The 19,703-nt window shown below is 43.3% G+C and overlaps 1 protein-coding gene across 1 annotated transcript; it reads left to right on the top strand.

Moving 5' to 3' along the window:
- The first annotated feature begins 1,593 nt into the window (after positions 1 to 1,593).
- Positions 1,594 to 4,132, top strand: LOC136511021 (argininosuccinate synthase, chloroplastic-like). Its single transcript, XM_066505269.1, has 3 exons — positions 1,594 to 1,603; positions 2,718 to 2,851; positions 3,578 to 4,132. Exons 1-3 carry the CDS (start codon positions 1,594 to 1,596, stop codon positions 4,130 to 4,132), a joined length of 699 nt encoding a protein of 232 aa, XP_066361366.1.
- Positions 4,133 to 19,703: the final 15,571 nt, after the last annotated feature.

The raw sequence follows: 19,703 nt of genomic DNA, 5'->3' as shown, positions 1-19,703 counted from the left end.
ACTAGCTACACTAAAGAGTTTGTCGACTAGTTTACGGTAAAGTAAAGAGAGTGATCAAGAAGGTTATACCGCCGTGTAGATGAAGAACCAATCAATCACAAAGATGAATAACAATGAAGACCGATCACCTCGAAATCAATGATGAACACAATGATTTTTACCGAGGTTCACTTGTTTGCCGGCAAGCTAGTCCTCGTTGTGGCGATTCACTCACTTGGAGGCTCACGCGCTAATTGGCATCACACGCCAAACCCTCAATAGGGTGCCGCACAACCAACACAAGATGAGGATCACACAAGCCACGAGCAATCCACTAGAGTATCTTTTGGCTCTCCACCGGGGAAAGGTCAAGAACCCCTCACAATCACCACGATCGGAACCAGAGACAATCACCTCCCTCTGCTCAACGATCCTCGCTGCTCCAAGCCGTCTAGGTGGCGACAACCACCAAGAGTAACAAGCGAAATCCACAGCGAAACACGAACACCAAGTGCCTCTAGATGAAAACACTCAAGCAATGCACTTGGATCACTCTCAATCTCACGATGATGATGAATCAATGATGGAGATGAGTGGAAGGGCTTTGGCTAAGCTCACAAGGTTGCTATGTCAATGCAAATGGTTAAGAGAATGAGCTTGAACCAGCCATGGGGCTTAAATAGAAGCCCCTACGAAATAGAGTCGTTGTACCCCTTCACTGGGTACAGTGCGGGGTGACCGGACGCTGCTCCTTAGCGTCCGATCGCCCGATGGCGGCCACGTGTCTCTTGCGTTCAACAGGGAACGTTTGATCTCGATGGTCGACATGTTGACCGGACGCTGGACCCTCAGCGTCCGGTCGTTTACAGTAAGGGTCCAAAATGAGTTTTTACCGACCGGACGCGTCCGGTCAAGCTTGACCGGACACAGCCCAGCGTCCGGTGCTTAACCCTAATTACTGTGCCAACCGACAACACGACCGGACGCAGCCCTTCAGCGTCCGGTCGCTGAGCAACCCAGTGTCTGGTCCTTTGACCGATGTCATCATCATTGCGACCAACTCCATTTCACCTCTAACTTCTTTACCATTGCTCAAATGTGACAACCACCAAGTGTATCACCTTGTGCACATGTGTTAGCATATTTTCATAAATATTTTCAAGGGTGTTAGTTCTCCACTAGATCCTAAATGCATATGCAATGAGTTAGAGCATCTAGTGGCACTTTGATAACCGTATTCCGATACGAGTTTCACTCCTCTTAATAGTACGACTATCAATCCTAAATGTGATCACACTCTCTAAGTGTTTTGATCACCAAAACAAAATAGCTTCTATGGTTTATACCTTTGCCTTGAGCTTTTTATTTTTCTCTTTCTTCTTCCCAAGTCCAAGCACTTGATCATCATCATGGTATCATCATCATCATGCTATGATCTTCATTTGCTTCATCACTTGGAGTGTGCTACCTATCTCATGATCACTTCATAAACTAGGTTAGCACTTAGGATTTCATCAATTCACCAAAACTAAACTAGAGCTTTCAATCTCAATTCACCTTTTTTACATACTGGGCCAAATTACTTGGAAGCTTTCATGATGAAACAGCCAAAGCATGGTGATTGGTAATGGCCTTCTTAGTTTGCTTTGGAACTTCTCAAATACATGTTTAGCTTGCATATGCCACATTCTTATGTAAATTTGTTTATTTTCTCGGAATTTACGTTTTGAAATTCCATTGATTGAGACTTTGTCAGCACATACTTATTCTTTAATCAATGGTTGTCACTTTAATTAGGCCAATGCTAGCTTACAACAGCAATAGGTGTATACCATGTATTCGGTAGAGTATATATCATAGTGTAATAAGATTTGCTTCTTTTTTTGCAATGTTTTAGTGACTGATACCATTTTTGTCCAGCTGCTTGTATTTCTAATTTTATAATTAGTGATTATATGCTCACTGCAATTATACCCTGGATCATTAGCATTCATTATGTTGCAAAATTAGCTACACAGCCTATAACTCTATACAACATGTATATCATTTCAGTGGCCTTGTTACCGTTGATTTTGGACTAGCTCGCAGAAAAGCTATTTTTCTAGACAGCTTGTAAGATATTTCTTTTCAAGTTTGGATAAGATTAAATTTTAGTTGTGAAGCAGGTGCACAGATATGCTGAGAAAAAAAAATTCTTTAAAAAATAGGTTTGCCGAGTGTAATTCCCAAAAACACTCGGCAAACAATAATGGCATGCTGAGAAAAAAAATATTATTTTTTCTTTGGAAAATAGGTTTGCCGAGTGTAATTCCTAAAAACACTCGGCAAACAAAAGAATTGTATGCTGAGATTTTTTTTTTGAAAAATGGGTTTGCCGAATGTAATTCCAAAAAACACTCGGCAAACAATAATACTTTGCCGAGTGTATTTTGGAAAAACACTCGGCAAACCACTTTTTTTTTTGCTGAGTGTCAAATTTGACACTCGACAAACCATTTGCTAAGTGTGCGATAAAATACACTCGGCAAATAGTTGTTTGACGACACTGTAGATGTCGTGTGCTTTTTGCCGAGTGTTTTTTTGATATGTGCCGAGTGCCTGTAGTTACCCGGTAGTGATATTAATATCAATAGTATCCATTAGTGTTCTGCATCTTTGCCTCGTTGATGCCTTTAATTGAAAACCACATGATTTATCTTTGATGCGAGATGAAGTGAATTGTTCTCTGTTCATTGCAGGTAAAAGCTATGCGTTTGGTAGATTGGACCGGTGCTTGAAGGTGAGCTTGTTGGAGGAGCACGTGGGTGAACCGATCTCATTGGAGGAGAGGTCCAGCGAGAGCATCTCAGAGAGGAATTGCTTGAGCGGGGAGGTGAGAGGAGGCCCATGGACGGGGAGTCGGGGAGGCCCTCTGGCCGGGAGCAGCCCATGGCTGCGGCACACGCGGGGAGTGGGAGGAAGCACTCTTCCTCTGGAGCTGTCTAGAAGCAAATCGTTTGGCTGCTCGTTCAAAATAGGGTCTATAGAGACCCTTGCAGAGGATGGATATAATTATTATTGCACGTAGTCCTTCGGAATTGGAGACCAGAACCCATCCAAGTAGGGTTTACCTGGAATCTGATATGATTAGTATAATTAGAGATGTTTTCCTATGATGAATCTTGGGATATTTAACAATGTGAGACTGTAAGATGTTGAGATAGCATTTTGAGGCCATGGTATGAAAATGAAAAAAAAAAAGTTAAGCATTTTATGTAAGATCCAAGTAAGTCATATGGTGGGTCTCTACTATATTGCCTGCCTTAGTAGTTCAGGAACCTAGGCACTAGCTATCATGAGGTTATGAAAGATAGGGGTTAGTGGAGGTAACATAAGGGCAGTATAGTTTTTAAGTGGTCATGTGAGACTGTTTTTTTAGATGAAGAAAGTAAGCTTTATTTGAAATGTCACGTCAGACTGTAACATACACGTTGGCGTAATACAAATTCTTGCTAAGAAAATATACATTCCTGTTACACTATTAACTGGTTTTGCTAACTTTCATCTTCCTGGAGAAACTTTCTTGATAAACAGTCTCACGTATGTATCACGCCTGTAGTCGACTAACATTGAGCTTAATCCGTTCAGGTATCTGGAGATTGGCATCGTCGCAGGCGTTCCTGTTTCCATCAACGGACAATCCCTCTCCCCCGCATCCCTCCTCGCAGAGCTCAACGAAATCGGTTGGAAGCATGGCATTGGGCGCATCGACATGGTGCAGAACCGCCTGGTGGGCATGAAGTCCCGCGGCGTCTACAAGACCCCAGGTGGCACCCTCATGGCCGCGGCGGTGCGCGAGCTGGAGGCCCTGACGCTGGACCGGGAGACCACACAGTGGAAGGACATGGTGGCCCTCACGTACGCCGAGCTGGTGTACGCGGGCCGCTGGTTCGACCCGCTCCGACAGTCCTTGGAGACGATCGCCGCGACGACCACCAGCTCGGTGACCCTGAAGCTGTACAGGGGCTCGGCGAGCGTCGCGTCCCGGAAGAGCCCGTTCAGCCTGTACAGGGAGGACAACCAGACTGACGCCGACGGGTTCATCAGGCTCTATGTTGGAGGAGGGCATCTGAGTTCTCTTCTGACTTGTCTGTTGTGTTTGATTCAGAAATAAAATCCGCTGTTGGAAAATTGTTCAAGAGTGCGAAGTTGGTCCCGGTCCGGATGTGGCCGTTAATAAGCTCTGTAGCCTGCATCGCCGATCATGGTACGAACCTGCGTGATCTTGCCCCCGATTCTCGTGTTCCCCCTCCATAATGAGCACTGTTTGATCTTCCGTGGCATCGGGTTCGTAAATGCGAGGCACACTTTGCGCTGGTAACTGACGCTGCCTCTGTCTCTGTGGTGCCACTGAACCGCAGCGCTTACCTGCATCCATCCATTCGGGGGTATTATTACCAGCACTATTCTGCCAGGTACTTTTTATCAAATCACTGGATGGCATCAATACGTGGCAGGATCGTATCTCCCATCCGAAAAAACATGTCAAGATCCCGAAACATACAAGGTATCCTGAAATACAAAGTAGTATCCATCAATTTTTAAGACCAAATAAAAAGTAAGAGGAACTTGCGTGTCACTAATTAGTTAGTTAGATTGTCATCTTTCTTAAATTTTTTAGTAGCTAGTAGTTTAAAAAAGACATGCATGTTATTAATTTCGGTTACCAATTACATTTATCTAAAAAAACAAGCATAGATGTATGTATGGATGTGTTTAAAAAGCAGCAGACATGTATGTTTACGTATGAAGTTAAGATATTTATAATACCTTATAATTTAGGATAAATTTGGAACCTTTGATACTTTGTATTTCAGGACGGTTGGAATATTAGCTATCTTTCAGAAAACACAAAATGAATTTAAGTGACTAGCCAGCTTTTTTATCATCATGAAAATATACAATTTTAGGTTTCGTCCTAGTTCAACTATCATAAATTTAACTAAGTTTATAGAAAGTATTATCAACATGTATTACTCAAGTATGTATGCTGTCATGAATCCAATGACACTTGTATTGATAAAGTAAAAAGACATAGGATAATGGGGGTGTTTAGCTGAGTTGCAGCAGCTGCTGTTGCAATAACATGTAAGAGGAGAAAAAGTTGCAGGGGCAGCAACAGAGCCAATAAGCCACTCCCTCCGTCTCGAAATAGATGACTTTTTTTAGATTCAAATTTTGTCCCAAAATACTTGACCTTCTTGCTTCCTAATATACATTTCTCTTTTTTTAATACATCTTTCGCTTTTACCTGTACGTTTCTATCTCTGCTCCTTGCAGGGATAGTTTTAGGTCTTTTACCTTCTGCATTGGTCTCCGTGAGAGATTCTAAAACATCATGTAATAATATAGGACAGGTGGAGTAGATATTTTGTTGGATTCTAACTGAGCTTAGGCCTAACCTTAAATAAATCAAATAAATTGCAAGGTCTGTAATAAAAACTAGTGCATTAAAAGATAAATTCAGTATAAAAATGATAGAAGATTGATTTACCTTAAATATGTGACTATTATATGTACCTGTTGTTAGTTCAAGAAAATATGGAAGGCCAGTTGCACGCCCAAACACGGCCATACAACAACATGAGTTATGTTTGCCATGGGTCTACGTTTTGCAACTCTAAACTCCCACATTGAGTATATGTTTGCCACTTATAAAGTGAGAATAAGAGACGAAAGGTGAAAAAGAAGTGATGAACGCACAAGAGAGAGTAAAACACCGAAGAAAGAAGTTTACCATTTTAAGCACTAGGTACAGATATAGATTTAGTCGTATACGTATCAATTATCAAATCCTTTTGCGCAATAGCACTATTCTAATTTCTAAACGTACGGAGTGAGTAAATAGCTGCAACATTGCAGCCACTAAATAGCTGCAAGTACGACCACCATCAGTGGTAGTGGCTGAAGTAAACATTTATGGAGATGCAGAGGTTTTTATCTGAGCCTATTGTGGCCCTTGATCTGACGGTGCAGATCGCACGGCCATGAGTAATACATTGTCAGATTCTACGAGCTGTTTTGGGATCTCTATGAACTTGCCTGAGTATTTAATTTCACCGAATCATAGTCTTTGAAACCAAAACCGTCTCCAGATTGATTACTTGCATCCAGTTCGCTAACCTTTGACTGAAGATGTGAAGAAGAGTGCCTCTGAAGCCACAGGATGGGTCTAAGGAGCTGTTTAAAGGCAAGTTGGGACTGGTTGATGCTATCAGGCCAGTACAGTATGTGCTGATCCTTTGTTAATGCCAGAGTGGGAGGAGGTTGCCACCTAAATCTTGGCGTCCAGAGATCGGTGATACCATGTGTGTTGCTTTGGTTCAACAAAAGTCATACACCTTCCATCCAGATCCAGGCATCTTTCTTGTCTAGTAGTCTACTAGTATAAGGATAGGAGTGAGTGTCTTGTACAAGCAAGCTCCAGCCTCAGTCACTCCAAAGGGTGGTGGGACCAAACGTGTCCATCCATTGACCCCACATGGAGACAACACAGCCTCAGCCTAATCACCAGCTTGTGCTCACCAGCTGGTTTGGGCTGGATCTGTGGTAGTTGCATTTCGGCGGTTGAGCCTCAATTATGGTCCTAGATTCTGCCTAGTACCAAGTTTGGCGTGTACTTGTGCTCACCAGCTTCGTGTCATGGAGCAAACGTCCTGGTGATGCTAACTGCTAGCTAGCTGCTCCTCTTTGGAAGCACGGCCGGGAAGGTAATGGGAATGAAGCAGAACAACCAACTCATACTCATGTGCTAGTATTTCGGATCCTTTCCTTTGAGCCTAGTATCTTGGATTTGTGGGGAACGTACTATTATCTAAGAGTTTGCAAGCATTATTAGCCCGAATTTTTTATAATTTGGCCCTTTTTTTTAAAGTTCCTCACAAATAGACTCCTGACGGAAAGAATTCAGAAAATGGACCCTTAGCTCGGCGCCAGCGTCTCTGGCGCCGAGCTCCTGGGCACGGTTGATGACCTGCCAGGGGACTCGGCGCCCGAGTGACTGGCGCCGAGCTCGGCGTCGTAGATCTTGGCGCCGAGCTCGGCGTCGTAGTGACTGGCGCCGAGCTCTCTGTATTTAACCCCGGCCCAACCTTCTTGCCCGAGCGTTCTTCCTCTTCTTTCTCCTCCCTCTCAGGTTTTTCTCTCACCACTTCACCCTACCTCACGAATCGTTATATTGGACCTTAAAAACCTTGATTTGATCCGTAGATCTTCGAGAGCAAGGTATCCTTGCTCCCTCCTTGTATTTTTCGCATCGATTCGGTATATATTAGTCGGATTTTTGAACCTAAGAATCGTCATCACTTAGGGTTTCATTGTATCCCTCAATATATGTATTATACAACCGTAGGTTGAATCCAAGGCGTGAAAAAAGCTAGCAAACCTAGGCGCATGTAGTTATGTTATGGGTTCATTGTTGTAGATCAAATGAGAAACCCTAGGTTTAGGGTTTAATGTTAACAGCTTTCGGTTCTTAGAATGAAATTGGTTGTATTGTAGTTATGGTTCTCATTGATATTTATTTGTGATGTTTTGATTTATGTTTGTTAAATTACATCCGTTTTATTAGATGCAAGAAATGTTTCGGGAGGAGTTTTGGTGAAAACGGGGTCGTCCTCGAGAATTATACCCCGACGCGTCTAGCAAAAATGCCTCCGTCCCTCCTGACCTCCCTATCCCTAACTGTGACTGTGGTTTCCCGGCCCATGTTTTTTAATCGAAACATCCGGACACAGCGGCGCGTTGCTTCTACACATGTAGTCGGTTTAATGTAAGAAATTGTTTGCACTATCCTTTTTCTTTATTTGTGTAAGTATGCTACTAATATTTTGTTGGAATCTCGTTGTGTAGGACCATGAGAGGTGCTTTTTCTTTCAATGGATCGATGGTGCAGACAAGTTTGATCCTAGGTACCTCTTTTTCGACGATTGGTTTAGAGGGAGACATCCACGTGAGCACTTCAAGCGGTGGGTTCCACTCCCCTAACCCTCCGCCAATGACGGCTAAGGAGAAGCACCTAGCCGTAGTTAGACGACTCGAGGAACCTCCTCTGTGCGATTACGGAGATCGAGCTGTGATAAACCCTGAGAATACGTTGGAGTTTGTGTGTCCAAACAAGCATGAAGTCAGTGTAATGTGTATGTGTTGAAATCTTGAGCTATATGTGTTCATGTACTAATGTCTCATTATTTAGGTGTTTTCAATGGCGAAGTGTTGTTTCAAGGAGTGATTGTATGGTCCTAAGAACCAATGGTCGGAAGAACCGCGGAGGGTTAAGGAAAAGAAGAAAGAAAGGGTAATCTACAAAGCACCTCCTGTCATGTGTGAATATGCTGTAAAATCCAACTATGGCCTAGTCCCTTCGGAGCTTGGAATAGGCCATTATTACGGCCATATGATTGAGTATGATGAGGTTCGTTATTTTTCTAGTAAACATGAAATCGTATTTTGTTTGTTTTGCTAAGACATATATGATATAATTTTTTGTTTGAACAGAGCACTAGGAAATGCAAGTCTTGAACGATGCGTGAACTAATTGCACGGAAGAGGAGATATGGACCTGACTATATCAACCTATTCGTTAAACATCACAAAGAAAAGATGCGTGAGTTTGCTAGACAACGCGGTATTTGTAACCCGATCGATGTTGGGCTTAACAAATGGGGATTGGAGAGGCGGATGACGTTAGAGGAGGAGAGGGCAAGGAATGAGGCAAGGGATGAGACAAGAGTATAGATGCAGGTTTTGAACGAGCATGTTGCTACATTATGTGCCAGTGAGTGCTTGAAAACCTTTTTTTTCGTTACCTGGTTTTAAATTTAATATAATCGTGTTGCTACATGAAGGGATTGGTTACAGTGGGAAACATGCCGTAGAGGTGGCTCGTGCAAGGTATGAGGAGAAGAAGTTAGATGACCATAGATCGTGAGCTGGTCGCACCGTTCAATCACCGATTGTGTTGTCTGATGAGGGAGACGAGGATAAGGACGACACTGCTAGACTAAGTGAGCTCATTGCTCTAGTAGAGGCGGGCATGCAGGCGCAGGAGGTTGAGGACGACACTGGCAGACTTAGCGAGCTCATCGCTCTAGCAGAGGTGGGCATGTAGGCATAGGAGGCTAAGGACGACACTGGCAGACTGAGCGAGCTCATCGCTCTAGCAGAGGTGGGCTTATAGGCGAAGGAGGATGACAACGCGTTCTTCACTCAGGCCGCAGCGGCCGCAGATGAAGCGGAGGCCGCTTACTACAAGCGATAGGTAGGTCAGAGCAACATAGTTGAGCCTAGCCATAGCAACAGGGTTGTAGTAGAGGACTGGTACTCGGATCATGAGTTGCTTACTCAGTACATTTCAGACTAAGGATTTGGAAGTGCATTTGCCCCTATGTCTACTGTCGGCACGTAGTTGTAGTATTAATATGTTGTGTAATATGGCATAGTATTGAACTTTTCATTATGTGGTTGTTTTTATTATCTATGGTCTTAATATTCCGCTTAATGATACAGACATATTGAAATATGAACACGTGCTGCAAAAAAACCTAACGACGTACATCATTATATAAATCAACACACGAAACACATCAAATGGCATGTGACTACATGTACCGAACCTGGGTACAGAGTTTTCTTCGACTAAACCTAACATGCCTTAGGTAATTAAACCATGCCTTAGGTAATTAAACCAAACATACCTTAGGTAATTAAACCTGGGTACATGTGAAAAAGATAAAGTCATCTTAGTAGTGTGGCCACATAGCAAATTGTGTTGCACCTTCTCCATAGTAGCCTCCCATTGTTGTTGTTGGTGGTGGCGGGGTGATGGGGGAGGCCCCTTGTTCTTGTGGTTAGGGCAGGTGCAATATGGATCATTGCAGAGTGCCTGCTGTGAATCAGCACCATTGTTGTTGTCGTCCTATCCGTTGTCCTTGTAACCGCTGCTAACTTCCCTTTCTAGATCGAAGATACGGTCCTATAGGTAGTAGATATACTCCGCATGTGGATAAATAGGTCGGGGATCGATCCACCTACTGAACCCATAGTTTTCTTCGGCCAAGGAAGACTATAATAAGTATGTCGTATAAGTTATATATAAGACAAACATATTGAAGAAACAAATAGTAATAGCAATTACCCATGCTCGTGGGCATTTGAAGAAACAACGACCTCCATCTATTCTCTCGGTGAACATCTGCACTAGGTAGTCCTCACCATGCATGCATTTTGGCCACTCTTCTTTCCTTTCATTGTATCCTCTCAGTGGTGCCTCTTTGGTGAAATCACTTTTACTCTCAACTGGGAACCTCTCATAAAGAGCTTCCTCAAAGAAATTGGGACCAAGAGGACCCTCCCACCCCCAGGTAGTTCCCTTCCCCTTTCCTCTCCCTCTGGATGACCCTCTAGACATTAGTACTGCAACGAAAGCAAATGCTGAGGAGTGTTCTTCTTCCTTGTGTGTGTGAATGAGAGGGAGTGAGTGGTTATTTATAGGTTGAGAGGAGGAATGGAGGCCTCTCAATGTGCCATGTCAGCGATCCGTGTGCCTCTTCACCTCAGCCCTTGGATCAAACAGTCATAAGATGGATGGTGGAGATAGAGTAGAGTTGTGCTTCCTTGCATGCCAGTACTATATCAGTGATGTGATAATTCGATGATGTCCTTGTATCTGAAAAGTCTATGTTTATTGTCTAAAAAGCATAGATTCGTCCACTGTTGCTTGGTAACCCTAGATTTATCTACAAAGCGTATGTACGATACGTTTGGATTATACACGTTCTAATAAATTTATAGTTAATCTGTGTACTACATTTGTGCCTTTGTAGAAGTATAGTATGATTAATGTTTCACGGGAAAAATTCGCAAGAGTTTGCCTTGTTTTAGGAGCATCCACAGTTATAAACAGAGACATCAATATATATTCCAAACATTTAATCATCCAAGGAGCATAATGCAACCACAACGAACATCACAACCAACATAATATGTCATGCAAAGTCCAAATAGTCCACAATATCCATACAGTCCCAAATAGTTACAGAAAAGTAAATACAAAATCTATAATAGTTCATACTAACAGCTACCACATCCCTCATTGCCTCCTGCTCTTGCCCTTACCCTTATGACCCAGAGCGCTGGTGCCTGGAGTGTAAGGGTTATGTGGACGGTGTCACCTAGTGCCTAGAGGCGGTGTAGGATGAGTCGAGGGAGCGTCATAGAGCTGAGAGGGGCCAAGCTCCTCGTGCCTCTTGTCCACGATGTCATCGTCATCGTCTTCCTCATCCTCGTCCTTGTCCCATGTAGCTGCTTGATAGAGGAACCTAAGCCTCCTTTGCCTGTGGAAGGAACATACATGTCTTGCGTTGTGTCTGTCCTGCAACCACAATGACCAGCCGCACGGCGTAGACAATGTGGCAGCCTCTGTTGTACAAAATTATGTTAACTGAAAGAATCTAATGTATTAATGATATGTTTGAAAGAATATTTTTAATCTTATGTCTAGGAAGCCAAGTATGTAGTCGTCATTGACTCTCGGCCGAACGCGCTTGATCTCTTCAACTAAGCATTTGAGTGTATTGTCCTACAACAAAGTTCTCAATAATAATACTTCTGAACAGATAGCAATAGGTTTTGTTTTCTTTTGTACAAGAATCTAACGTATTATAAGGGTGATATGGCTCAAAGGTTGCACTAACTACAATAGATAACTCCTAATATTGGTCCAAGAATGCCTAATGTATTGTTATGCAACTTAACGTACAAAAATAAGACAATTGGCTTACCACTCTATCCAAGATCGGTCCTACCTCCACCTGCCTTCCTGCATGAGTTGACTGGTCGTACGTCGTGTCTTCATCATTGGAGGACTCAATGTTGGCGTAGTTAGCTTTGGTCCACTGTAGCCTCAGCCTGCAATGTGTCGCACGCTGGTACCAAGCTTGGTACCGCCTGAACTCACGGTTCATGTGCGGCTCGTTGTTGTCATCCATGTTGTCGTGCATCTCCTTCCATTCCTCAATGAAGGACTGGTGGTGCCTATCCCAGTCAAAAATCTTCTTGTTCCTCTGACGATCCAACCTGCACGTATGTCATCATATTAATAGAAATGGACCATCATCATGAGACATTTGAAATATCAAAACACTTACTTGTGTAAGTCAACCCCAGTCGAGAACAGAGCCGTAGGCTAAAGCTGTCTCACTCCAAATTGGCGTGCAACCCTATCTGGCAGATGGTACTCGACAGCATAGAAGTAGATTAGAGGGCACCTCATCCTATAGAAGTTGTCATCGGCCCCACAAATGTTGATCAGCTGAAAAGGAAGTGCGTCCTCTCCACCATACGGCTCCCACTCTACCTACAACATGTCCAAATAAGATGTTAGATGGTATACTAATCCTTTTTAAAGTAGCATGGAAAATAAAATTTACTTACACTAGACGTCGTCAGCGTATCTAGCTCGTTCATGTACTCAATGTACGCACGGTCTATCCTCGTGTGCGGAACCCTAACCTAGTCCCAAAGGTATGCCCATGTCGGCTGGTGACTTGGAGGCTGACCTTGGAACCACTCATGACGATCCAGAACCTCTGGACGGCCAACTAGAAGACGAGCCCACATCCATAGCTGTAACAGGTACACGCATCCACCAAGTGACGGGTTGGACGAAGACCAATGACACCCCTCGCATAGCTACCGGTATAGAAAACACAAGACTGCAGAGCCCCAGCTATACTAACCCGCCTAGTCCCAGTCACTGAGGCAGTGGATCCACATCCAGGATGCACTATCACCTGTGGCATCGGGAAAGAGAACACAGGAAAAAAGGTGTAGGATCCACGCCCGATAGTAGTACCCAACCGTGTCCTCATCTACCTCCTTGGGGCACTGTGCGAACTCTTCACGTAGCCAGGAGATGGGAACTCTAGAAGTGCGAGCCCCTTGCTCGCCAAGCTCACGCCCAAGGAAGGCCTCCACTCATGCTCTCCAGCCCTCTGACCTACACTGCCTGGTGACTGGGTTGCCGTGAATCCTTAGGCCTAGCATCTTCTGACAGTCCTGGAGTGAGACTATCATCTCCCCGAAAGGTAGGTGGAAGCTGTGAGTCTCTGGACGCCACCTATATTTAAGACAAAGCAAGATTACTTGTCAAAAAGTCAATCTCATGAACAAATGGCCATGAATGGAGGCAATGATTCACTTTAATACCTATCTACCAACGCAGTTATGCCCGCTGAGTTGAACTTGGGCAACCCACGATGAACCTAAAAAGAGATGACATCTAGGCCAGCTCTTTGCAAGAAAGGAGTGTACCTGTCGTTGTACCACATGTCCAAGAACCCACTATGGGTTCTAGGACGAAGGTGCGAAGGTCCTGCATCGAATAAAATATAGTCTCCTGTTACTTCATGAACACATATACGAATAAAACTTATAGATTATTACCTACCCCAGCGCTATGAGACGTCCTCGGTGGGTCACCTCGTACGTCGGGTCGAGCAGGTGGAATTGCTCCATCCTACAAAAAAGTGAATGAATTAGAATTCCAATATACAATGAAACATGAACTTAGAAATGTATAAGTAATTGACACAAATACAAGCATAAATTGAGACATGCATAATTAAATATATGAATACAACAAATATAAAATATTAATATAAACCAATAGTCCTACCTCACTAATCTACCAACGGCAACTTCATGAGTTGTGGCCAAGTCTACCGCACTTGCCGCACTCGTATTGCTCAGGATCAGTAACAAATAGAGTTTCTCTCCCACGCCTAGTTCTTTAGGGTATCTGATCCATAACCATCCTGTGCCTCGTCCTATGTCTTGATCCACGCTTGTTCCAACGGTAAGCTGGATCCGCAATGTACTTTGGCCCATCATATGGAGGCTACTCTCTAGGGTCCCAGAAAGGCACAAAGCAAGGGCTCCATGTGTTCACAAGCGTGTCAACACTGAACTCATGAGGTATCCTCCTCTCAATATTATAGTTGCAATGCCTAGCTGCTGCCACCAAATGAGAACATACCAAATGAGAACATACAAAGTGGTATTGCCTTAGTTTACCACAAGTGCACTTGAAATCTTAGAGGACAACCACATGTATCCTCGACTCTCAGACCTCGTCATCGGACATTGTATCGCCCCTATGCTTGACCTGATAAGTCCCTATGGCGAGGTTAAAGCATGCAACCTCATGTGTGCCAGTCCTTTCTCTTGCCTTCTCTAGGTGTGCCTTTGGTTTCAGAGCCCATATCTCTTCATCACTCCGCAACTACAATGCATGGGTGTGTCTATCGTTGAACCAGGCAATAAGCTTATAGAAGGTGAATTGAATGATTGCATTCACGGGCATACCACATATCCCCAATAGCAACTTATTGAATGACTCTGCCATGTTACTGCACTGAAACTTGTACCTCCAGCCACCGGCGTCGTGAGCTCTCATCCATTCCTCCAAATCCCTCATCAAACCTGTGAGTCATTGTCTACCTTCTGCATTTGATGCAGTTCTGACCTGCTCCAACTTTTCCTTAACGTACTTGTCCTCAAGCTGTCGAGCAGCCTCCTAAAATAGATCACCATCCTTCCGAAGTAGATTCTTGGCAAGGTGCCGAGTACACCAATAATGGTGCAACGGTGCATACCCCTCTATCTTCTCTCGCACGGCATTAAGTATGCCCTGATGCCTATCAGATATGACGCCAACCTCCCCACCAGGCCTAACCACGTGTATCCAGACTAGCCTCAAGAACCATCCCAACTGTCATTGTTCTCCTTCTCAACCAAGGCAAATGCCAAAGGAACCAACTTGTTGTTCGCGTCATAGGATATGGCCATAAGAAGTGTGCTCTGGTATTTGCCAATCAAGAACATACCATCAATGGAGAAGATGGGACGATAGTGCCTAAAGGCCTCGACACATTGAGGGAAGGACCAGAAGGCACGGAAGAATATCTGATATGACCACGCCATCACTAATTCAAGTTGCACCAAGTCCAACCCGAACACCACCTATAGCTACACCATATCATGTCTTTAAGGGACCAATTACACGTAGTCGAGCAAAGAAGCTACAACAAGAGGTGAACGCGCTACTTTATGAAGTTCAATTTAATATTAATGAGAATTATATATTGCCTAAGTCGTGCACATTATTGTTGCTCAGGTTCACCAAGCAGAATGGCAAGAACACACAAGGTGATGAATACAGAGAAGAACCACACTCGAACCAGACCAATCCTGCAGAACAGTTAGAAAGAAATATTCATAACTTTTGATTCCTAGAGGCTATGAAGGTGAATGAGCACATTTTGAAAAGCTTATTGAGTCTACTTTCCAATGATGCTAATGTCGAGCAGTTCCGAGTAGTAACTAATGAAATCCGACCAGCTTAGTGCATACTGGTCAGACCGCTTGAAACTGACAGTACTGTCAAGAAGAAAATATCATAACTTTTTATTCCCGAAGGCTATGGAGGTCCATGAGGACTTTTTGGAAAGCTTGTGAAGTCTAGATTCTAATGCATCAAGGCCGACCAGAGCCGACCAGTTTTAGCACAGATCCGACCAGCTTTAGTGCAGACTGCTTAGAGGGTTAACAGTGGAGATACTTGCCAATATGGAAGTAGATATCAGACAAGCATATCCAACAAATAAAAGGCCTGTTATTAAGATGGGTGGGATTCCGAGAATGTGATCAAAAGAGAATTCTTGTGGTTCCCTGACCTTTGTCTTGGTTGAGTTCAATCATTACAAACATTAAATCAAAAACATACCTTAAAGCCTCTAATTGTGAAGATTGTCCCATATGAGGCAAAAATCAATTCTGACTAGAACCATAAGCGCGGCAGCAAAGCTCTATCGTGTACTTCATTCAACAAATTTATCTTATGATTGAAAAATCAATTAATGACTGCAATATGGCAAATTCCTAACAATTTTGGGAACAAACCATATAAAATTAATGCCCGCAATATGGTCAATTTATGTCTGGACACACTATACATAACCATTCAAAAATCCATGCTGAGTTGTCAAAAATTGAAAGACAGAAACACCAAAGCATGAACATTTTTCAATGCAAAGCCAATAATAGGACCCCATAAGAAGGAACTGTATCACAAATGCTTAAGTGAATTGTAGCATGATGTCAAAAATTCTGCAATCTTAAGAGAAGCAACCTAACTTTTTATTTCATATGGCATGTTAAAACTTCTAGTAACATATTCAAATTTCCCCAATATCTAAATTCCTAAATTGTCACATAATTTTTGTAGGGACTGTAACATCATGTTGTCAATCACACATTACACAATAGCAAACATCCAATTCCTCATCCACACTGTTTTAAGAATTTCACTAGGACCTTGTGAACAATAGCAAACATGAGAAGACTGATCAACACAAGCAATTTGAACCCTCTGCAGCTTATGACAGGGACACAAATGACCGATAATTGAATTTTTGTAAACAGAGTTCAATTAATTAATTAACTGGCCAACCAATTAATTAATAGAAATTCTACAACCAACACATAAACTGCATATCGACAGGTACCTAGGTTGGTCATCTTTTTGCTTCTCGGGTCCATCTTGTCGATGATGAGGTGTGTCTATGACACCTTCAGGGCTGGGGCTAGACCGCATGGAGAACCTCCTGCTGGACGGAGGAGATGGCGAGCTCATGGAGGGAGGAGGCGGCAACCTCTTGGACGGAGGAGACGGCGACCTCCTGGTAGGTGACCTTCGCAGAGGCGGCGGCGACGGTGACCTCCTGGTACACGGCCTCCGCGGAGGCTGCAGCAATGGCGACCTACCGGTAGTAGACGACGACGACACGCGTGCGGTCATCTCGCGCCTTGGAGTGGAGAAGATGCGTGGAAACAACCGCTAGGTTGGGGCGGCGGCTCCTCTTCTACCATGATGCAGATTAGTACCGTACTGTATTAGGGAGGGAGAGTAATTAGCGGCCCAGGTTGTTTTTTCGCGGGAGGAGGGCGCGCGCTGTGGAAATTTTCGCGGTTTTGGAAATTTTGAGCGCCAGGTTTCGCAGACGTGATGAGGACTATAATAAAAAGTAATAAATAAAAGATAGTTCCTGATGTGAAATAAATAAAGAGAAAATATAGAAAATTGTAAATAGGTTTTAAAATAGTTTTAATAACTATGATATATAACTAGATATATGCCCGTGCGATGCATGGTGTAAAAATTTGTATTGACATATACTTAGATTTGTAAAAATAATTAACAAATATACTAATCTAATTACATGATTTATTTTTGTATTTGTGTGATTTATTTTGTACTTTTTCTAATACTTGTGTGATTTATTTTTTTTTACATTTTATAATTTTAAGATAATTACATCATATTTAGAAAAATAATAAAATGATAGTACATGATTTTGTATTAGAACAATAAACCATTTTTGAATTCACTTAGGCATTTTTTCTCTTTGTATCATTGTTCGTGGTGGGGCGCCCTCGGCTGCAAGTGTCGTCACGGTGGTATTCGTCGCTATATTTGAGTTCCACGATGAGAACCTAGCTCACTCCAAGTCTTGGTGTGTCGGTAGCGGCAGCATCCAGGGCTGGAGATGAAGCAACGGTAACAGGACACCAACATAGTCTTGCTGCCGAGTCGACTAGGGGTGCTTGTCACCTCACTCATGTTTTGAGATCCGTTGTGGCAGGGGCCATAGTTGGCATGTCAGGGGTATGACGCCAATGTTGTGAGATCCGATGTTGTTGGTGCGTCATTGATGAGAATAAGAGCAACGTTAAAGGGGGCGTTCTTCCGCATGAGGATCAAATCACTATGATTCCATAATTGGTGTCTAGGGTGGGCTCGATTGATGGTATGACGCCCATGTTGTGAGATCTCGAAGGATGCATCAAGTTCACTGCACGATCGAAAACTCGGTGACATATGACAATTAGGTACTAGCTGGACATGATCGGTAACCACGATAGAAATTGTTTTCAAAAATTTATAAATGTTGTTGGAATGTTGAATTTAAAAAGATAAACATAAATTGTTAAAAAACACGTTGAATTCGAAAAGTTAAACAAAAATTGTTAAAAAAACATTGATTTTCAAAAGGTAAACAAAAATTGTAGGAGAAAAGCACAAAAATATTGGTGCTGGACTAGCCAGTGGCGCGGCCTCACCAGGCTGAACCCTAAAGGGCAGCCTAGCAAAGCCGGCCTAGCTAGAATAGGCCCACAAATAATAGCTTGGTCTTGGTAGTCATTCAGGTAGTGAGTTCAACCAAGCTTACAGCCTCGAACTTTTAAGTTGTTCTCTACCTCGCTGAATTCGCGATGTGGGACTCGCTGAATTCACGATGTGGGACTAATGCGCATGCTCAGTTGGAGAACAGGCAAACAATATCCTAACTGGGCCGGCCCAGTGATTCCTGAATACGAAGAGGAACACCTCAGCGATCCACCGTGTCTCGCACCCCCCCCCCGACCCACCATTGACTCTCCCGTGACTACCCCACCCGTTCCCATCCTCTTGAGTCTCACGGGCGACTGCGGCGGTGGCGGAGTGAATCCAGGGCGGCGGCGGAGTCAATCGGACAGAGGCGCCAGCCATGGCTCGCGGCAAGCGTGACCTCCACGCCCGGAACCAGCATCGCAACGCGCGCGGCCAGTTTTGCCGTGCGCGAGGTGATCTGCATCATCGACGATGATGACGTCCAATCGGAGGTGCGTGTGCCCCGAGGTAAGCGCATCAAAGGGGATCCTTCAATCCCAATCCCGGTGAAGAGGAACATCAAAGGGGAGTCGTCGACCCCAACCCCGGCGAAGAAGAACCCTAACCCAGGCAACAAGGGCAAGAACAAGGTAACATCTGCCTTTCCCCTCCTTCTTACTTGACTTTATGTTATCCAGCAAGCTCAAACGTTTAGCATATAATCCACGAACGACTACTTGTATGAAAACCGAGGCACATATCATAGGATAGATCCTTCTGAGGTAGCCATCCCTACAGAAAAAGAAGGCAAGGCTCCTATACGTGTAAAGTACTACTTGGATTATTCATGCAACGTGATTATTAAGTTGTTGATTTCATTAAATTATTCAAGAGTGGTAATGTTTGAAATGAAAGAAATAATAAACATGTTTCTTTTTGTAGCCTTTACCAACAGTAGATATGTCATAATATTAATAAAAGATTGAATATGGAGCATATTGATCAAATTGACATATTTAGGAGAATCATGCAGATATCTGTATAAGAGACTTGACCTCTGTTTAGGTTGTGATTAGAGCTGGTAGGAAATATACTATTCATTGTTCAAAAAAGGCTAGATAAAGTAGTTTTGATCGATTGGTGAGCCAATGTTTGCTAGCCTTAGATGTAAATGCTTAAAAATAGTTGGCTAGTTTATATGAAGAGAGAAACGTATGCACTGCTAACTTTGTTATTGGGTTTGAAATTTTGGCACCTCATTCAACATATTGTATATGAATTCTAAAGTATTCGATGTCGTACCTACCGTAATGACAAGAGTACATCAGAATCATGATCTCACTTGTAGAGTTGCAAATATTCAGGTCATGAGCCAAGCCTACAAGTTGTGCAGCAAACTTGATGCGTGCTACGAGACACTCTTTGTCGAAGTCGAGCATGGCGTGCTGACTCCTCTACAAGAGAAGATCAAGAA

The sequence above is a fragment of the Miscanthus floridulus genome, chromosome 16, assembly GCF_019320115.1.
Source record: "Miscanthus floridulus cultivar M001 chromosome 16, ASM1932011v1, whole genome shotgun sequence".
Taxonomy (NCBI): domain Eukaryota; kingdom Viridiplantae; phylum Streptophyta; class Magnoliopsida; order Poales; family Poaceae; genus Miscanthus; species Miscanthus floridulus.
This window is presented reverse-complemented; position numbering and strand designations above follow the sequence as displayed.